At 41.1% G+C, this 20,319-nt stretch overlaps 2 protein-coding genes across 2 annotated transcripts; one reads left to right on the top strand and one right to left on the bottom strand.

The window, feature by feature from the left end:
- Positions 1 to 2,221: 2,221 nt before the first annotated feature.
- Positions 2,222 to 9,518, bottom strand: LOC311506166 (cytosolic phospholipase A2 gamma-like; the record flags this gene model as incomplete). Its single annotated transcript, XM_084570045.1, has 12 exons — positions 2,222 to 2,725; positions 2,842 to 3,013; positions 3,530 to 3,684; positions 3,835 to 3,901; positions 5,266 to 5,333; positions 5,429 to 5,533; positions 5,745 to 5,847; positions 6,415 to 6,418; positions 6,979 to 7,218; positions 7,745 to 7,887; positions 8,841 to 8,942; positions 9,324 to 9,518. 12 exons carry the CDS (start codon positions 9,516 to 9,518, stop codon positions 2,544 to 2,546), a joined length of 1,536 nt encoding a protein of 511 aa, XP_084426171.1. The 3' UTR covers positions 2,222 to 2,543.
- A 2,414-nt stretch (positions 9,519 to 11,932) lies between these two features.
- On the top strand, positions 11,933 to 18,088 carry LOC311506165 (cytosolic phospholipase A2 gamma-like; the record flags this gene model as incomplete). The annotated part of the gene is made up of 13 exons (XM_084570044.1): positions 11,933 to 11,959; positions 12,670 to 12,780; positions 13,359 to 13,501; positions 13,694 to 13,880; positions 13,987 to 14,092; positions 14,170 to 14,310; positions 14,617 to 14,682; positions 14,764 to 14,901; positions 15,088 to 15,234; positions 15,333 to 15,416; positions 15,677 to 15,828; positions 16,030 to 16,201; positions 16,967 to 18,088. 13 exons carry the CDS (start codon positions 11,933 to 11,935, stop codon positions 17,239 to 17,241), a joined length of 1,749 nt encoding a protein of 582 aa, XP_084426170.1. The 3' UTR covers positions 17,242 to 18,088.
- Between the last annotated feature and the right edge of the window lie 2,231 nt (positions 18,089 to 20,319).

The following is a 20,319-nucleotide window of genomic DNA, read 5'->3' as shown; positions in this document are numbered from 1 at the left end:
ATCACTGATCATCAGTGGATTTATGGCACTGGCTTGACTGAATGGACAGGACTGAAGATGTGTACACGTCCCATAGTAGGTCAAGTGGACTCATATTTACTTGACATAGTGTCTTTGGGGGATTTACAAACTATCGTGTTGGTTTTGTTTTGTGCTGCTTTTTTTTACAGTGAAGTTTGTTTTCCCCCAAAACAGGGCGGAGACTCGTTTTAATCCAAAGTTCTCGGATGTGTCGGTTCGGATCTACTGTATATCTGACCTGACATCTTTTCTTTTAGAAAATTAACATAACACAACACGCTCCCCTTAAACCTACATATATTGTGAGCTTAGATGAGCATACGATTAGGTTAGCATAGTGGATGCTTCCGCTCATGCCTTTCTATGAATTCATGCAGTCAAGGCCTTAGGTGTTTGGACAGGTATGTATTTTCTTTTCTTTAGGCTTTAGGCTTCTTTATAGTCAGAAATAAAATAACAGAGAATACATTCAAGTGCGTACAAGTAGGGTTATGTGAATATAGAAAGTTAATTCCAATTGTTTAAAGCATAGTGCCCAAAGTTGAAGTGTTCCTAAATAATTGGACAAATACTGACATTTACAACTCACATGCATTGTGTTTTTTTCTGATGATGCTCTTCAAGGCCTTAAACCTTCAGCTCTTTCTTGTTGTGGCCTCTCTTTGCCTTTAGTCTGGTCCTCAGCAGGTGGACTGCAGCTCAATCGATTGAGATTGTGCGACTGACTCAACCAGTCACAGGTGTTCAACCTCTTGAGCGTGTGAAGCATATTTTTTTTTTATACGGTATGTTTTTTTTTGTCTCATTGTTACATAGAAATTCATTCCGGATCTCTACCTTTCTCATTTTGGATGTTTTGATTATGTCTTTGAGGTTTACCAGGGGTTTGCATCATGTGGTAAATCCTTTGAGCTTCTGGTCTCGATTGTTGACAAGAAAAGATGTCCACCCACACCCTGTAGAGCAGTGCAGCAATAAAGGGATTTTATTCACCATTTTACTTTCACCCACAACAGTTCCACAGCTTGCTTTTTATTTTCGAGTCTTCCTCTCCAGGAAAGGGAAACCAGGTACTTCATTATTATGTTCTTCTTGTGCATGATCACCTCAGCACACAGCTGCACGAGACACATTTGGTGTCCAATTACTTTGAAACCCTATACCTTCCACCTACCTGCACTCAAATTAAAGCTTTGTGCTTTAACGTAATGCCAATTATTTTATTTCCGCGTTCATTCGCTAAATGGCTACAGAGGGGAAAAGTAAAAAGACCAATGTCACGGTGCATCTGACAGACACAAAGAGAGCTGTACAATAGTAGCTGTGGGGTCAGGTTTAGGCTTGAGTCATTTCCTGTGCTGAGCAGAAGACATTTTCTTTGTCACCTTTGGCCCCGTTGCCAGATCCTCAGTAGCTTGTTGGTTATCTGCCAGACATCTCTAATCAATGACCGCATTTGGACAGGAAAGTGACAGAAAGACAGACAGAGGCAGGGGCAAATGTGACAGGGATGAAAGGAAAGGAAGTGGCAAAGACAAAAAAAGGAAGACATTGTGGAAAGATGACTGAAGACTCAACGAGTACTCCAGGTCAGGACAAAATCTTTAGACCTTGTAGAACCCATTTTCACTCCAGTTTTCACTGACAGTGTGTTTTTCCACAAGTACTAAGAGACAGAATATTCCTTTTGTACAAAAAAAAAAAATGAACTGGACTGATTGATTAGACATTGATTTCCATCATCTCAGTCTTGGAAAGATGGCAAGCGAGCAACCACAATGGTAAAATGTTGCTTTAAGGCAATAGGGACTCCAGGGTCTCTGCACTGGCACCCTTCAGCAGTAGAAGTCAGAATCACTGTTTAGTAAAAACTTATTTATATGCACATTTTTTTTGCAAACTTTATTGTTTTTTCTTTGCTTGTTTGTTTTCAGAGAAGTTTTAAATCTCCAATAAACTTCAATATGCTAGACATCATAAAATGTGAAGGAACACAGTGTGGGCAACAATAACAGGACAACCAAAAGCAGTAATCACTTTTTACATAATTTATTTTTCACAACATCTCAAAGTGAAAAAACACACTGGAGAATCTCATACAAATCAAACCATGGTGGGCATATAGAGACATCTAGTGTTTCATTGACATTATTGCACCCAAGCAACAGCATAGATCAACTCTCTGTTTTGCTAGGTTTTATGTTAGTGATACAGAATCTGCAGAGTTTAGAGGTCAGATTCTGGTGGATGTTTGTAGAAGAATGGGAGGATGGAGATTGATAGATGTGAAAAGAAAGGACACAAAAGAGATAAAGTGTGAGAAGGAATAGCTAAGGAGGCCAAAAGGGAAAATATGTACAGGAAAAACGTAGAATAAGGAGAAGAGGGAGGGAGAAAGAAGAGTCAGGTAAAGTAGTAAGAGGAAACACAAATGTGAATGGAAGATGATAAACAAAGGAAAGAAAGAAAGAAAGGAAGAAATACATGTGTTCATTAGTGGTCCACCCACGCAGACGTCCCTATCAGTCCACCCTCTTTTTTTTCTGTCGGCGGAGAGCAGCCTTCCGTATCTCCTGCAACAGAATTTTCTTGTTGTTCTTGATGTTCGTTTTCGCCATCTCCATCACAAACCCAAGCTTGTCTTCATCGAACGAAAGCTGGTAGGTGGAGTACATCTTTACCCTCGCTTGAAACTGCTCCGAATCTGGACCAGAATAAAACCAGTGATGAACATATCTGACCATTGAGAGTGTTTTTTTGTGTGTGGGTGTGTGTGTGTGGGTGTGTGTGTGTGTGTGTGTGTGTGTGTGTGTGACAGACCTTTGCAGTTGTTTCTGTTGAAGAGCGGCATGTAAATGATGGTGGGCTCCTGATCTTTTCCTTCAAATATGTAGAGGTCTTTTGGCCACTCGCGCTCCTCCAGGATCTGGTCGTCTATCTCTGGGAAAGGCTTCTTCAGACTGGCTGCGTAGTCTCTGGCAAGAGTCAGAGTCTGTGTGGACAATTAAGTTATACTTAGATAAGGGCTAAGATAAACCATGAGTTGTTTGTCAGCCACTGTTGGACTGTTGGTCAGTGACCCCAGTTTTAGCCTGTTTTTGTGAATCAGGCTTGTTCCAGTGCATCCCACACATACTTCATCAGTCAGATCCCATCAGTTTGGGATCTAGTGAAGTTGGATGCCAGATCAACATGTTTTTTGAGTTGTTCCTAAACTGTTTTTGTGTGTGTGCCTGTGTCAGGCTGCATCCTGCTGGGGATGGCTGCTGCCATCAAGGAGTGTCATTGCTATGGGGTGGGGGTGCCTGGTCTGGTCTAGGTGGGTGCTACATGTCTATGTAACCTCCACATTAAGCCAGGTCCAAAAGTTTCCCAGCAGAACATTGAATTGTCACAAGATGGTCAATGTTATTGACTTCTCCTGCCATTGGTTTTAATGTTGTGGCTGATTGATCTATCTACAGCACATACATGTCACCTCAAATGTTCTCCCAGCACATGGCTTTACCTTGAAGGTTTCCTGAGACCCGTATTCCAGAGCAATGAGGAGATCCACGTCTCTCCTCTCTCCCAGGAATGCAGGGAAGGGCATGTTGAGCATCACGCCAGCGTCCATCAGCTGCAGTTGCTTTTTACGTCTAATGCAAGACGGCACCTCATCATCTTCTCAGCAACGAAAAAAAACAACACCAACGATTTAGCCACTGCATCTTCTCATTCAGTTGTTTGTTGGCCATGTATCTGGCAAATCACATTACTGTCAACACGAAATAATATATGTAGAGATGTGAGGCTCAGAGGATGGTAGGTCACCTGAGTATTGGAACAGGAAGTTTTTAACGGTTCCCCATTCCAGGTTGTCAATCAGTGTGAAGGCTTTCTGTATCAACCAAGAGACTGGGAAAACAAAGCACACCCGCATAAAGCATGTTATTGTGAATAATGTTATAGCAGCACATATAAAACAGCATAGAATTCATAGTTAGAATGGCACATTGACCTTACTAGAGTAATATATGTAATACAATAAAAAATATTGTTTGAGAATTGGGTGGACTTTGGCAGGTCAAAGTTTTTTTTTTTATCACATTGAAGGATCTCAACGTGATATTTCCAAATAAGTTGGATGTTCCAAAAACTTCAGTGACCTCAATTCTATTGGCACAATGAGGTCAACACTTGTAGTTTTATGTGAAACGTCTCAACAAACGTTAGATGGACTGCATTTGAATTGAATGCACACACTCAAGTCTCTGGGGGGATAAAACTAATTCACATCTCCAACTGCCTCAGCAGTGCTGCCACACTCCGAATAAATTCTGATTTTGCTCTGCAGGATGCGACTATGCAACTATTAACTAACTTGTAAGCCTCGAAAGCTGTACAAGTTTATATAGACACACAGTGTTGTGTTTGCTGTTTGCTGCACTGCCCCCAAGAGGTCAATAATCATATCAAAGCCGCTTTAAACTTTAATGTTTATAAAATACGATAAAGAATCGTCTTTTTTTATGTCCTAAGCGTACTCTGATCAATAATATTACAAGACAGATTAATTAAGCGTAGCGTTAAAGACAAGTAAACAATAATATGACTCACCTTTACTTTTGACTGGTCCTTGGTCCGGACTCTGCAAAGGTGCCAAGATCTTCAGACGCCAATTTACCAGTTTATTTTGATCCTTATCTTTCTTTCCAAATGGGAATATGTCCAGTTTGTCTGAAAAATTGTCAGATCATGCATTGTTGAGACCTTTACAGATGTGTAAAATGTGTGACATATATTACACATGTGTCAGATGTTCCAGAAACGGCTAAACCTGCTTTGATTTCTAGTAGCTGGAAAATGTAACATAACATGTACTCCACTATGGCCTGTTACAAGTCAGGAGAAGCGCCACATAGGGTAGGTTATTCATCAATAGCTGCTGTGCACACCACATCCGAGCACTCAAATAAGTTCAGCAAATGTTTTGCACATTACAAGACATGTTAAATTTACTACCTTTCAACCAGTCAGGTATGGAGATTCCCACACCGTCCTTATCTGCATAACAGAGCAGACACATACAAGATACACTCTGTAAAGACATGTTTTTATAAAAATACTTATTGCACGTACTTATTTGCTCATTGCTGAGTGTGAGAACAAGTAAAGTCTCCAAACTCTCATAACACATTATATCTAAGTGTACAGTATGTTTTTGGTCAGTTGCCCGACTTTTTCTAGACTTCCTTAGGCTACCGTAGCTGGCTTAGCAAAGTCTTTGTGGTACGTTACAAACTTGTGGGTTTGCTTTGACGGCGACTTTCCTGGCAAAACAACACACAAATGATCACATGAAATTACAAAAGAGTTGTCTCAAGTCCAAGCTGACATAACTTTAACTCAGTCTCTGGGTTTTTACCTTCAGGATCTTCGTCATGCGTTGGGCTGCGCAGATGTGAAGTTTCAACGTAGAGACCGAGATCTGTGAAGCCAGCCTCATGAGGAGTTATCTCAAACCATTTGGCTGGGACAAAGGAACAGAGGCAAAACGACAGAGACGGTAAGTCTGATGGAAACAATACTCAGTAATAACCCAGATTGGTTTTGAATAACTAAATTACTGCTGGTTAACAATAGATATCAGAAGTTGGTGCTTGCCTGTAATCCTTTGAACGTACATTGAGTGGGTTTGAGATAAGACTGTGTTTGTCTAAGTACTTGTGCGTGTTTAGTACCGTTTTCAGGGCCGTATTGCAGACAGTCTTTGTTCACTGCGCTATAGAGGGGATACGGATTGCTGACGTTCATGCCATCCTCAGGAAGATGTAGAAGGTCCAGCTAGTAAGAAAGAAAACAGGTCAGTGAACTGCAAGTCTAAAACTTTAAACCTTTCTGTTGCATTTATCACAAAAACTAATTAAAACAAGAGAAAATAAGGAAAAATATCATTTAGAAACATAATGTAAATATTAAAAATAATCGCGGGCTATACCATCTCAAATCGAATACTAATTCTTCACTCAAAAGCACTGATTGATATTTCATTGAAGCCATTATTTCTCACATCATTGCACATTATTGCATTAATCCTGCCGTGACTGACTTCAGTTGCAATAACCCAAGAGTGACCTGAGTGCAACCCACACCAACTGCATTGCAGAGCATTGCGTCACTTCATACTCATCAACGGTTGCCCCCAGAATGCATCAGACAGACAGAAGAATTACCAAAGGGAAGCATGTGTGCGGTTACCCAGCAGTGCCACTACTGTATATTTTATCATCTGAATTTGAGTTTTCCACACTACATTAAGCCTGTAAAGTGTCATCACATAAAAAAGCGATGCCTGAAGCTTTACATTTTTAAACATTGGTTTTCATTTCTGAAAGAAAACACAGAGTTTACCTTCCTGGAAGGACCATTTTGCAAGGAGCATAAAGGATCTGAATTTGGTTAGACACGCTTGCTGCCTTAAACACCTTGCAAAGCCATTTTTATACACGTGTGACCCATAGAGTCTAGTGATATGCAATATCCCTGATTATGTAAGTCAGACTTGCTTAGTTTTGATATAATACAACTTGATACGATACGATAAAATTTAATTTTGATACGATACGATACGACACGATATGAAATGATACGATAAAAAATATGATACAGTGCGATAAAAATTTGATACGATACAATATGATACAATTTTATATGATTCGATAAAATTCGATACGATATGATACAGAATGACACAATTCGATGTGACGTGACGTGATGTGACGTGACACAATATTCAATAAAGGCCATAGTAAATGTATGTATAAGACAATAACCTGTCAGCTGTCAGTAAAAACACATGAGACCCAGACTTGCTGCTTATAAGCCAAAATTTTGTAATGTTTATGTGAATCATTTAAAACTGACACTAAGTCAAAGAGTATAACAGCCATGATCCAGAGGAAATTCGTAACTTACTTCCATCTTTTTATTTTTCTAGCATATATCAGTTTTGCTGTACTGCAGCCTACCTGTTTCATGATCCCACTGGAAGTTAAATCTCCCCACATATCACTGAGAAATGGGTGCTGCTCTTTTGCCTCCTCTCCCATCCAGGAGAGAACCTCCTTCAGCCCACTCACAGGATCTGTGCGCCTGGACACTGCCTTATCCATGTTGGTGCTCCACTGGGGGTCCTTGTACAAGGTGGACATAACCCTGATAGAGAGAGAGAGAGAGAGAGAGAGAGAGAGAGGGAGAGAGGGAGAGGATAAAAAAAACTGACAAGCACCAGAGCAGCCCACAGACTATTCTACTTTATCAACTATGGCCTTGAATGTAAAAGGATCTCTGCCAAGGAAGACTGTAAAGTGTGGTTGCGGTTGAGAAAGCTCTGGAAAGACACAGTAATTGGACCTTGCGTTAACATTTCTTGCACTGGCTTCACGGTCAAGACTAACCTCGCTTGATTTCCTTTCCTCTTTCTGCATTTTAAGAGAACAGACGTACAGCTGCCTTTACTTTTGTTTTCCCCTTGTAGCAGGGCTCCATAAATGTTGGTGGTAACTTCACATTTTCCTTCCTTTTTGTGCAAAATTTGGCAGTTTTACCATATTTCAAGTTTTAAACCAGCACCTTTCATACCTTTAATCAATATGCACAATCAGTCTAGAGTAAGCTGATTTTTAATTTTCCAGATTCCCCAAGCAGTGCAGTGTTAGGTCGCTGTCTTGCGTGCATTTACCAAGCAGACGCAGAAACTCCTCCCAGGTAAAGTAGAGTGTCTAGAAGTCCTTCTTTTTCCAGCTGATAGAGGGAACCCAAAAAACCAGCAACTGCCTTCTGACCACCGCCTGACCCCAAGAGTGCGATGTGAGGAACCGAATCCTGGACAGAAGAAGGAAAAGAATTAAAACAGAAAAATAAGGAAACATATGACACGGAGAAACTAAAAAGTCTTTGAGGGGCTGTTATACAATTGATGCCTTAATAAAACCACATGAATGAAACACAATGAACGCAATGTACTTTCAGCTAGTGGTAGCAACATTATTTGGTGATTAGGTTCACCATTTTTGCCCACATCAAGATATCCCAAGAACTACTGAGTGGAACTTTTTCCTCGTAGCATGAAGTATAACAACTTATGCGGTCCCTTAGCTTTTCATTCAGAGCTAGCATCAGGTCAAAAACTGTATTTGATAGTAAAAAAATCCAATCACCATCGTTTGGTGTGCACTAATAAATGACTGTTAGCATGCTAGCGTGCTAAATAATGATCATAAACTTGGTAAAACTGCTAAACAACGAACATTAGCTTCATCGTTGTCATGTTAGCATGCTAGTTAGCTCGTAGCATTTCACTATTTTTGCTAGTAAATCAATTCACTTTGATCCTGACTTATTAGGATGCAGAGGTATGAGAGCTGACGTGATTCCTCAACTATCTACTACTGATAGATTTTGTTATCTTTGTATAGGAACAGTACCGTCCACTTTGTTTGTGTTAACAGAGTGCAAGGAACAGACCTCTGAAGGACTCTTTATCACTCAGTCTCATTTGGACACAGTTTTTTCCTATGCTATGGATGGCTACTCTACCTAACACCTAGGTCAATACATTTCTCAGTGAAAATTACAAAAGACTTTGTAATTGTAAGACTTTAATGACGCCGTTATTTCATCAGGCCAAAGTTTATATCTGTCTGAAAATTTAGTCACAATCTCGTCGCCTTGGCTTTACTTTGCATTTCCAAAATATCTGTATTCTAACAAGCTACAAAGGGAGGTGGTTGATACAATACTCCCTGCTAATTTAACACATTAAAAGAAAGTCTTACTAGTTTACACTTGACTCCCAGCTCGTTGAGAGACTTCAGAGCGACTTGTTTTCTCCTCAGGACAAACTCCTGCTCCCCTTTAGACAAGGGCTGGGACTGATGCACATAAGAATGAAACACACACAGAATTACAACATTAACAGTGTGCACAACCAAGAAGCACCAGATGCATTAACTATATGATACTAAATCTCAGCATAATATATTAAATGTGCACAGATAGAACCTCATTTTTATATAATATATATAAAATACAAATGTCATTACAAGAGCTGTGTATGCAAGCCTTAAATGTCAAGTTCTCTTTAATTTTCTGACCATCACCATAATCACAGGGTCCCATGACAAGCCAAAGTAAATTATTTTTCAATAGAAGACTCAAACCTGTGGTCTAAGAAACAAAAAATGCTCTCTGAATCATTAAATTCCTAACATTAGGAGTAATTCAGGGTATTTATATTCTGGACTGAGACATTTTCTCACCTTTAGAGTTACCATTGAAGTAGCCTCTATTTCAGGTGCAAGGGTTGAATTTGTGGTCTCGCTTGATAGGTCCTCTGTCTCAAGGATGGCTGTCACCCCGTCCTTTCTGTCGTCCACAGGTTGTCCCATTGCTCCCAGCATCACAGCATAAACACAGACGAGCCCAGAGACCCAGCTCACACTTCCACACCGCATAGCGTCGGCTAACGATTACTCCAGACTGTAAGAAGAACCAGGGATGGGACAGTTCACAATGCCAAACATCTGATCTCCTGTTTCATTTTATATCCCTTTATATCGCATCTTTGTGACTAATTTGGACAACATTAACGTCCGACAGACACATCAGGCGGTCATACAGTGACAGAACAAAGAGAACATTAAACAATGGTTCATAGAACACAGTATCACATCTGAATGTCCCTTTTTATCAGCAGTTATCAGCACAGCAGAGCACAACAAGGCAAAAAAAAAGATTAATTTCCTGTTGACGGCAAATGTAATGATCTCAGAGTATAAACAATACATTTTAGTGTAGTTTGAATGGAGCATAAAGCAACTAAAAAATTATTTATTTGTTGTTTTATGCACATTCTGTTGTCGTCTAGACCACATCTAGACTTCTTGTCCGGGTTTTGGCTCACTCCTCAGTTCCACCAAACGCATAGCACTTAGTTAACTCTCAAATACTGACAGAAGAATTAAATATGTTTCTTATTTCTTTGTCATATCTCATTGAGGTTAATGTAGAGAAACTCAGCAATACAATATTGAGTTAATATACACCAATCAGGCATAACATTATGACCACTGACAGGTGAAGTGAATCTCTTCATCATGGCCAGGATATAGAAAGCAGGAAGTGTATATTTTGTCCTCAATGTTGATGTGTTAGAAGCAGAGAAAACTGGCAAGGATTTGAGCGAGGTTTGACAAGGGACTTGGCCTCCAGATCCCCCAGATCTCAGTCCAACTGAGGATCTGTGGGATGTGCTGGACAAACAAGTCCGATCTATGGAGGCCTCACTGGACTTAAAGGATCTGCTGGTAACATCTCGGTGCCAGATACCACAGCACACCTTCAGGGGTCTGGTAGAGTCCATGCCTCGACAGGTCGGGGACCATATATTAGGAAGGTGGTCATAATTTTATGTCTGATTGAGCATATTGACCTATTTAACACCCTCTCACCTCGTCTTGGGTTTGTTGACTTGATCTGGCCCTCTGCAGATGTAGCCAGTTGCGGTCTAATTTACATTAATTTTGTTTTTTGTTGTGTGGGAACGTGTGAAATTTGGTGTTTTGGTGGCATTTGACTGGTTAAGTGTTGACATATTTCTGCTTCGGTGTCCTCATAGAAATGTTTTGTTTCTGTCTCCTTATCTGTTCACTCTGAGTCACTCTCTCTGAACAAGCACAACCCTGTTATTTTTGTTCTTTGTATTTTAGTAGATAGAAATTTACTGTTCAGATACCTTTGGACGTAAGTTTGTTTGACAAAGGCTGACACTTATCCTTATACTGTTTCTCAGGGTATTTATATACACCGATCAGGCATAACAGTTTGACCTAATATTGTGTAGATCTCCCTTATTTCCTCCAAAACAGTTGTGACTCATCAGACCCATCCTGCTGGGTACGGGTGCTGCCATCAAGGAGCGTCATTGCTAATTCGGGTAGGGCTGCCTGGTCTGGTCTTGGTAGATGATACATGTCTAAGTAACATCCACATGAATGCCAGGTCCAAAGGTTTCCCAGTAGAACATTGTATTGTCAAAAGATGGTCAATGTTATTTGCTTCTCCTGTCAGTGGTTTTAATGTTGTGCCTAGCGGGGAGTTAAATAGGAACATTTGTGGGTGTTCAGAGAGTTTTTTATTCTCTTTTCCTTCCCCATATTTATTATTCTAACAAACCATTACTGGCCAGAGACCCCAGCCTCAAGGTGTGAACATATTTATCTAAAGTACTTAAAACTAGTTCCATACTATTTCCATACATGCCTGCATATTTTATTTTTGCTGATAATATTTCTGTAGTTTCGCTTGAAAAGATGTTCCACTGTGCGGCTTTTTGCTTGTAGTAGAGTATTTTTTATATGTCCAGGTTTCTTAAATAAAGAACAGTTTCCCCAACACCACATTTTCAGCTCTATTCTCATGCATCAATCTCTTTTTTGCTCGTTGATACAATCAGTCATTGACTGTCTGTCGTCCTTTGGTTAAAAGTCAGCCCCAGGCCGAGTACAAATACAAGCTCCAACAGATTACAGCCCAGAGAGAAGAGAGGTTTAGTAATGTTGAATCATTCAGGCCTTGGAACAACCTGGTTTGAATCTGAACTCTGGTCAGTATTGGGAAACACTTCCCTCACTGGTCAACACACAGTGAAAATCAAAAGGCCAGTGTGTGTTCAGACATATCCGTTGAGTTCTTGTGGGACTTCTGATCAGGTGAATGTGAACAGAAAAGGGGATATAACTTTTACTGCCGCATTTTAACACTGAAAGGAAGGTTGAGCACCATGAACACAGGAAATACAGGTTTGCCCGCAGCAGTCGTTTGTCTTTGGCTTGTGATTGCAGGAGCTCTGTCGCAAACTTCGAGCACCATGGAGGAAGATGAAGCTCCCTGTGAGGTGAGACATGCATCGGAACAGGTTTAGGTTGTGATGTGTTTAGAGGTACTCTTGCTTTAGTTTCAAATGGATGCTACTTTATACATCTACTCTATGTCAGAGGCATATAATGGACTTTGTGCTCTATTGTCTGTTTGTCTGATAGTATTTTTTTTTTTTTGCAGATTCACTATTCACTGCTCTTATTCTATTCTGCATCTTTAGCTTGTGAAGTGAAATGTTGAATTAACTTTACAGATGGTTCCTGTGCTGTGTAGTATTGCTACCTTTACTTAAATCATAGAGATGTGAATACTTCCACAGTGTAGTTGAGCCATACATATGATAACTTCTCCAAACACATGCTTCAGTTATAGCCCAGCGACTATTGTACCTCATGTTTTGCTTCTGTTTCTATTGTTCTATTTGTCGTGTCTTCCTTTTTGATTATAGGCTTGTCATTTTTCTATATTATTTCTCTTTACTGTCTGTGTATTACCTATAGACGATCAACAAAGTCTTGTCTGCCTAGGATTTTACAGCTGACCTTTGGCCCTTTTGATTTGTCTATTGCCTCGGGTGCATGCATCCTTGCTAGTATAACTTCATATGATACTACCTCGCAGCGGCAATAATTCAAATATGCAATATGTATAACGGCGCAACACATTTGAGAGTCTGAGTCACCTCTGGATTAATGTAAATGTTCTCCTGTCCTTGATTGCTTGCAGAATTATATCCGTCGGTCCCATTCCCTATGTGATGGTGAACGGGAGTATATCAACATGAGGAAACAGATAGTTCTGGAGGCGCTCAACAGTCTGGGAATTGACTGCGATGCAGTAAGACCTCTTCCTGTGACCTCTATGTAATGCATTTGATAAGCAGATTGACCACCCTTTAAGAAAAACAATGTTCACACAATGAACCCCGGGCTTATAACCAACTGTTGGAACTGAAAACATTCAAGTCTGTAGGCTACATAGGCAACGCTTGTGCTAAATGCTAATGTCAGCATGTTTCTCATGTTCACCATCTTTCGTTTTTGGGTGCAAATATTTGCTATATAGCGCTAAAAGCAAGGGACACTAGTGGGGATGTCAGTTTTGCAAACATTTCTTTACAACTTTAGTGCTCAGCTTTTCAGAGTTCATCATAAGAAGAAAATACATAAAATCAGGTGTTTTGCTTACCCATCCTTTAACCCCAGCCTCCTCCATTTGGGTATTGGTGTGATTTCAAAATGATCACGTATTTCCTTCTTTTGCTTCCGCCATAGTTGCCCTCACCATTAGAGTGTCGTCATAGCATAGCTTCATTATCCGGCACTGACAAAACACTAGTATTTTGATTCGTACAGTCTCTTGCGAACAATTAGTTAATATGGAGTTACACATCTCTCCATCTTCCCTCCTTCCAGGATACGATTCCCCACATCGCCATGCTGGGATCAGGTGGAGGTCAAAGGGCGGCCGTGGGTCTGGTGGGTTCCCTTTATCAGCTGAAACAGGACAATCTGTTGAACACTCTGCTCTACCTGGGAGGAGTTTCAGGGGCAACATGGTAACAATAAACACACCTACACACATGGCGACCGGAGTCAGTCAGTAAATGTCAGGTTTTGTTATTTACTACTCATGGAGAAGTTCTCTAGAGTTTCACAAATAGGAAATGTTTTCATGGTTCTGTGGCAATGGGGTTTCTCCCTATTTAAGCTCCAGAATTAGAGGAACACAACTGTATCCCATTTGATAGGTCCATGGCCACCTTGTATGGTGACCCAGAGTGGAGCAACAACATGGACGAAGCAGAAATCCGGTTATCAAGTCCTGGGGTTGACCTGAGGGAGGCTCTGGCCTGGTTGGCTGAGAGGACAAGAGAGGATACCTTCTCCCTCTCTGATATCTGGGGGGTCTTAACTTCTGCAGGGGTTATGAAACAGGTACCAGGCCAAGCACACAAAAAAAGTTACTTCTGAGCTTTCTCTTTTGACTCACTCTCTGTTATAAAGACTTTGCTCTTCAGAGAAACATATTTTGTTTTGTTAGTTGGACACACGGCGTCTTTCAGATGAATCCTGCAGGAATGCCACCAACCCTTACCCCATCTACTGTGCCGTGGAGAAGGACTGCTTGATCAACGGGCCAACAGAAGGTAGGACATACATGGACAGGAAATATAACGAGTTATTAATTTGCATTAAGTGTAATGTGATGCCACTCGTCTCTTAGGGAAATGGTTCGAGGTTAGCCCTCACGAGGCCGGATTCACGGAGTTGGGTCTTTTTGTGGAAACGTCTCTGCTTGGGAGTAAATTCCAGGGTGGGGAGCTGCTGGAGCAGAAGCCAGAGATGGACATCGTCCGACTGCAAGGTGTGTGTTTACAAACCGAGTCTGAAGACTCTGAGAAAAGTTGAGTTGCTGGGTACTATCAGTGTAGACTAGAAATAAGGCGTTCCGTCATCTTCAAAGCCAGGGATCCCACTGAAGCTAATCAGACATATACAGCGTATATACACTGATCAGGCATAACATTATGACCACCTGCCTAATATTGTGTGGGTCGAAGTCTGATTCAAGCTTCTAGGCTTATAAAACTACAAGATGTGCATTTTTTTACTGGTGCATATTATGCAATGCATTGATAGGACATGCAATTCTCACTCTGTCAATGTGCAGGTGTTTTGGGCTGTGCGTTGGCTCATGGGGAGACCATCAGAGCTAAGGCCCCTTCCTGGCTGAATGGTAATGAAAACTGAAATTCTTATCTCCCAATTTTATGCTGGAAATCTCATCTTACACACTTCCTCTGTGTGTGCCTTTCAGTGACTGAATCTCTGGACACTGCTGTTAAGTACGTGCGTGTATACAACATCCTTCAGCATGTGGTAGCCATGACCAGAAACACCATCAACGATCCCGACTCCACCGCTGCTCTGGACAAGCTGCAGAAACTCCTTGAAGGTAAGGGTGATGAGGATGATCACACCCACTCAGAGTGCATTAAATCCCACTGACTTGAAAGCAAATTCATAAGATTGCAGCCATTGAGAGAAACAAAAGAGCGGCCTCAAAGTTTCAGGTCAGGAATGTGGTAATGATGCTGCAAATGTCTGATGAAAATGCCCATTAGATTCCTTTCTTTTCCAGAAAAGGTGAGTGAGCATAAGAGCGAATATCTGAAGACAATGAGTGTGGAGGAAAAAATTCGAATTGTTCAGCAGTGGAGCCATGAGATGCTGCTGTTAGTAGATACCTGGAGCCATAGTCTGGAGGAAGGGACTTTCAAAACGCGTGGTGAGTGTGTTGCTAGGGCGGATAAACATCCAGATTGGTCATCACTGTTAAATAATAGACGCATTTGACTGTATTTCCTTTCAATGTGTTTTCTCCAGTTGTTTTCCTTACGGATCATCTCCTACCCCTGATTGTGAGGTGGGAGTGGGGAACGACGCAAAATTTCCTCTACCAGTACGAAGGTGGGATGACTGACATCTTTAGGAACAATTAGAGTCACTCAAATAAATACATTTAGTACAAAAAACATTACATCATTTCCGGCTACAACAAGGAGTTGTTTTCCGTGGAAACGCTTTAAAATCCCACAGTAGACCAGGCATTACTCAGCACCAAACACTTTTGGTGCTGAGTAATGCCTAAAAAAAAAAAAAAAGAAAAGAAATTAGTAAATACAGCGTTTACTTTAAATATTGGTTGCAAATGGCGACTTCTGTTGCAGATTCCTCTATTCCAGCACGCCTCTCCGGAGAAAGATTACACCTGTTAGACGCTGGGCTGCTGATCAACGTGGCTTACCCTTCATTTCTGGGCGACAAGAGAGACATCGATCTCATCATCGCACCTGAGTTTAGCGCAGGAAACATATTCGAGGTAAAGTAAGATGTGTCTGCCTTAGCCTGGAAGCCAGACCAACTTCTAAATTTTAGTTTGTGCTGGAAAGTTGGTCGGGAACTGCTCGGGAACCGATTATCATGGATTTATGCAATGATTGAAAGAGGAGCTGATCGTCATCTAGCTGCCCACATAAAAGTGGAAGTCTGAAACACTGTCACCCCTCTGCTCCATGAACAGACCCTGACTATTTCCAGAGACTATGCGGCTGAGGTTAACAAGCCTTTCCCAAAGATAGATGACAAAGTCTTGAAGGAGAGAGAATGGCCAAAGGACTGCTACGTGTTTGAGGGAAAGAAGAAGGAGCCCACGATCATTTACATGCCGCTCTTCAACAGGCGGAACTGCAAAGGTCTGGGGCACACTCTTGTATGTCTTGATCGTAACTGTGGTGCAGACAGAGAGCATTGGTGGTAGGTTCAAACTGCAGAAGTTCTTCCTTTCACTCAGGATGTTGGAAAATCTTACACCTGCCCAAACAAAAAACGCTGTAGAGAAGTAAGCCAAGTGTCCTTGATAATTCATCAGCTCAGTCACCATCAATCAAAGCCAACAGTCAAGTACAAACTCTGTGAAACTGTACCTTTTTGTGTAATCGTTACTAAAAAAAAGTGCTAGAAGTGTAATAATTATGACATGTTCTTGCATAGTTTTTATACTATTTTTTTTTTTTTTACACTATGCTAGTGGCGTGGCTCTTTGAAAAGGTTTTTCCTCCAGTATGAATTGAAACCACATTTTTGTTTTGCACAACCCTGGTTCATAAGCAAAACGCTGCTGAAGCTGCAGCTCTACTTTGTAGTGAATGCTTTCTGGCAAATGCCAAAACCAGCATGTTGACCTGATTACTCCGGGCATGTTTGCACCACTTTTACCCCCTTCACATTTGGCTTCACAATCACATGCAATTAGACCACACTACGATTCATAATCAGCAAGTGTAAATGCAGTCTGTATAGTGTGATCTAGGACTAAATCAGACAAGAAAGGACTCCTCGGTGAGTCTTTTCAGCAGGCTTCCCATAAACCCCCATATTATTTAATTCATGTAGCCATGCCTAACTACGTTTAGTGACAGGTGGCTGTAGCCTAAACTGACCCTTGCTGTTTTCTACAGATGCAGAGGAAATCAAGAAAAGAATGGAGGAATTCAACACTTTCCAGCGTCCCTTCAGTCTGGAGAAGATTGAATTTCTGTTGGAGACGGCAAAAGCTAATATGAAGAACAACAAGGAAACTCTGCTGAGGGAGATTAAAAAGGCTTTCCAACGCCGGCTGAGCAAGCAGGGTCAATGTAGGTCGAACCGCAATCTCAGATCTGTAATCTGTGAGGTCACCGCGTGTCAATGTTTGTCTACAACAGACACCGGTGAATATCAAAAGATGTTGTAAACAGGAGTGTATGTAATATGACTAACTGACCTAACGAATATGTCCTCTTTCTTTCTCCTTTATAGGAAGTTTGTGGAGTGCCCTGTACCTCCAAACAACGTTCTGTGATTACCACGGTGCACACACCATTTAAAACTTGCTCCAATAATTCCACCAATAATCAGAGTAATGATGAGGTAATTTTATATCTGATTGAGAGGGCTGATATAAACATTTAATCATCAGTTCAAGAAATCCATTCATTATCATGTTAGCGCTCATCCTGCTGCTCTCTTCTCTCTCTATTTCTGTCACTACGGCCGGCCGGCCTTAGGCGGATGGGTCCCTCCATATGAGTTGGGTTCTGCTCAAGGTTTCCTCCTGTTAAAAGGAACCACCATCGCCGTCATGCTTGCTCTTGGGGTTTCAGACACGATTATGTAAAGCGTCTCGAGGCAGTTTGTATTATTGATGCTATATAGTACATAAAATTGGATTGAATTGAATTTTCCTCTAGGGGGCCACGGCGGGCGGCCCCATCTGACATTGGGGTACACACTGGACAGGTTGCCAGTCTAAATACAACCTCACGGGCACACCTAGGTCCAATTTAGAATCATCAGTTAATCCAAAGAGCACGTCTTTGGGCTCCTAGCTGTGAGGCGTCAGTGCTAACCCCTACACCTCCACTCAAAAGATACATCATCAATAAGTTCTTCTTCTTCTTTTTCTGTCATATTTTCTGAAATATTCAAAGCTTGTTAACAATGTTGATTCTAATTCACGTTTTGGAGAAAAATCTCTAATCAGAATGGCTTCATTCATATTGCTTCGTTGAGGAAACGCTGTCTATGTGAATGTGGCTAGTGATATAATCTTCAAATAAAGATTGTTTGGAACATAGAAATAAGCATTATTGAGGCTTTGTTAAAAAAAAAAAAAAAATCTATTTTTATATCAAGGCTTCAAATACCGTTTCAAAGCCAATATCAGGATATGAACTCTGGAGGAGAAATGTTGAATCATGTTGGGGAAACACCTCAGAGATCTCTGGAGTTACAGCCCTGATATTTGGTACCAGTAAAATAAAATCATATGAACCTCATACTGCACAAACTGAGCTGGTTGAGAGAATGTCGAGGGAATTCAAAGTGTTTTTTTTTTCTGTTTTCACAGCAAAACGTTTCTACTTTGAAGACTCTAAATTTAACCCCTTGGCGTCGGTTTCATTTACGAGATAATCTTGAATCTTGGTCATATCCAGCCAGGTGCATGAACTCACTAACCGTCGTTGTTGTTTTCTTCACAGTGAAGTGCAGTAAGAGAAGGGGCCCATGTTTTTATTTTCCTGAAAGAGTGCATGCATGGCTGTGTGCACACACACACAGTCTCATGGCTGAGAGATTAAAAAATGTTGTTATAATGGGAGTCAATGGGGCATTTTTGTCTGCTAATGACTCAAGAGGATAGTAAATTTTAAATCTGATGCGACACAAAAACTAATAATGCATCCAGGTCAATATTTTAGATAATCTCGGTCATATACAAGAGTGATTTGAAAAAAAATCTCAGAGCCTCCCAACATTAATTTTATGGAAAATAACTAATTTTTTGTGTGTAATTGTTTTGTTAAAAAAAACACACTGTTACTTAATTAAGTAATGAAGCTGGCATTTAAAGGACTAAAATCCTCAAAATGATTGAATTTTTGGTAGTTTTGTAAAGTGCTGAAGTTCTTTAAGAGATTTATGGAGAAAAAAAAAATTAATCAGTTTTTATAACAGTTTTTTGGAAGTGGACGTTTCTGTCCTTAATTACACAAGAGGGTAGTAATTTGTTTTTTCACAGTGCTCTGTTGACCTATTAGGTTTCTTAGAGTGGCAAGAGACAAAAATTTGCCTAAACGGACAGAAATGTCCATAATGATGCATAAAGGTTAAAACCACTTTGCTTTCTGGGAACACACATTTCTCGGGACCTGGCATGGCACACAAACACCACCTCCCTTTTGAAGAAGGCGCAACAAAGCCCGTACTTCTTGAGGTCACGGAAAAAAGTGAACCTGTCCCAAAAGCTCTATTATGTTTCTCAACAGTCCTGTAGACCGTTCATTCATACCGTATATCTTCGCATGCTTCATCTTAACGTCAGTCAGTGTATCACTCTGTCACCACTTTGAATTACAGTAACACGAAGCTAACGCCAGAGGTCGCTCAAGCTCCACACGAGGAAGCTGAACAGTGTTTATGTGGGTCAATAAAACCAAGCGTTCACCAAGGCTATCTGCATACAACTCATTTCATCCAGAGCTGTTTGCTTTGGGACATGTTCACTGCACCGGGTGATCTAGTCACACGTTCACTTTACCACTCATGACTTTTTATTTTATTTTCGAAGCAAACCATTTAACCTGACAGTGTTTGGCTTGCGCAGAAGTTTTCTTCATCCAAATTTTGACTTTATTGCACTTTTACGCGCACGATCTTGTCTCATTTTTTTTCTGTCTGGCCTTTTCTCTATTGTCATTTTTAAGATAGATTTTTTTTTTTTTCACCATTTTTGTTGCTCTGCGGAAACAATTCTGACATCATATCATGTCATGAATATGCTGTCTCTCTGTCAGGCTGTGCACTCCGGGTGCGCTTTGCGTCGTCAGTGAAGTTGCCTGATCCACTGCAGGCGAGCGGTGCGCTGCGAACATCCACCCCGCTCCTAAGAGGAAAAAGAGAGGAAAAACATGAATCACGAACGGACTTGACGGAGGAAATTCCTTAAGCGCGGACAGACCGAGAGGTCAACGCATTTATGTGGGTTTGACAAGACCTGGTGAGGAAGGAGAAAAGACCGAAATGTCGCCTGAGAAGCAAACCGGGAAGCGAAGGAGCTCGACGACGCTGTGAGAACGGGTCCCTCCCGCGAGGCTTGAAGCCATCCCGGCGCTCCACAGGAGGAGAGAGACGGGGGATAGGCGAGGACCGAGGAGGAGGAGGAGGAGGAGGGAGGGAGTGAGGGGAAAAAATGCTCAAAGTTTGGCCGCGTCGTCTACAAGTGCGACCCCGCAACAGCTGCAGAGAATGGGCATGAATTATTAAACGAAGA

Source organism: Chelon labrosus (assembly GCF_963514085.1).
Source record: "Chelon labrosus genome assembly, chromosome: 21".
NCBI lineage: Eukaryota > Metazoa > Chordata > Actinopteri > Mugiliformes > Mugilidae > Chelon > Chelon labrosus.
The sequence above is the reverse complement of the archived record's forward strand: the minus strand, read 5'-3'. Positions and strand labels throughout refer to the sequence as shown.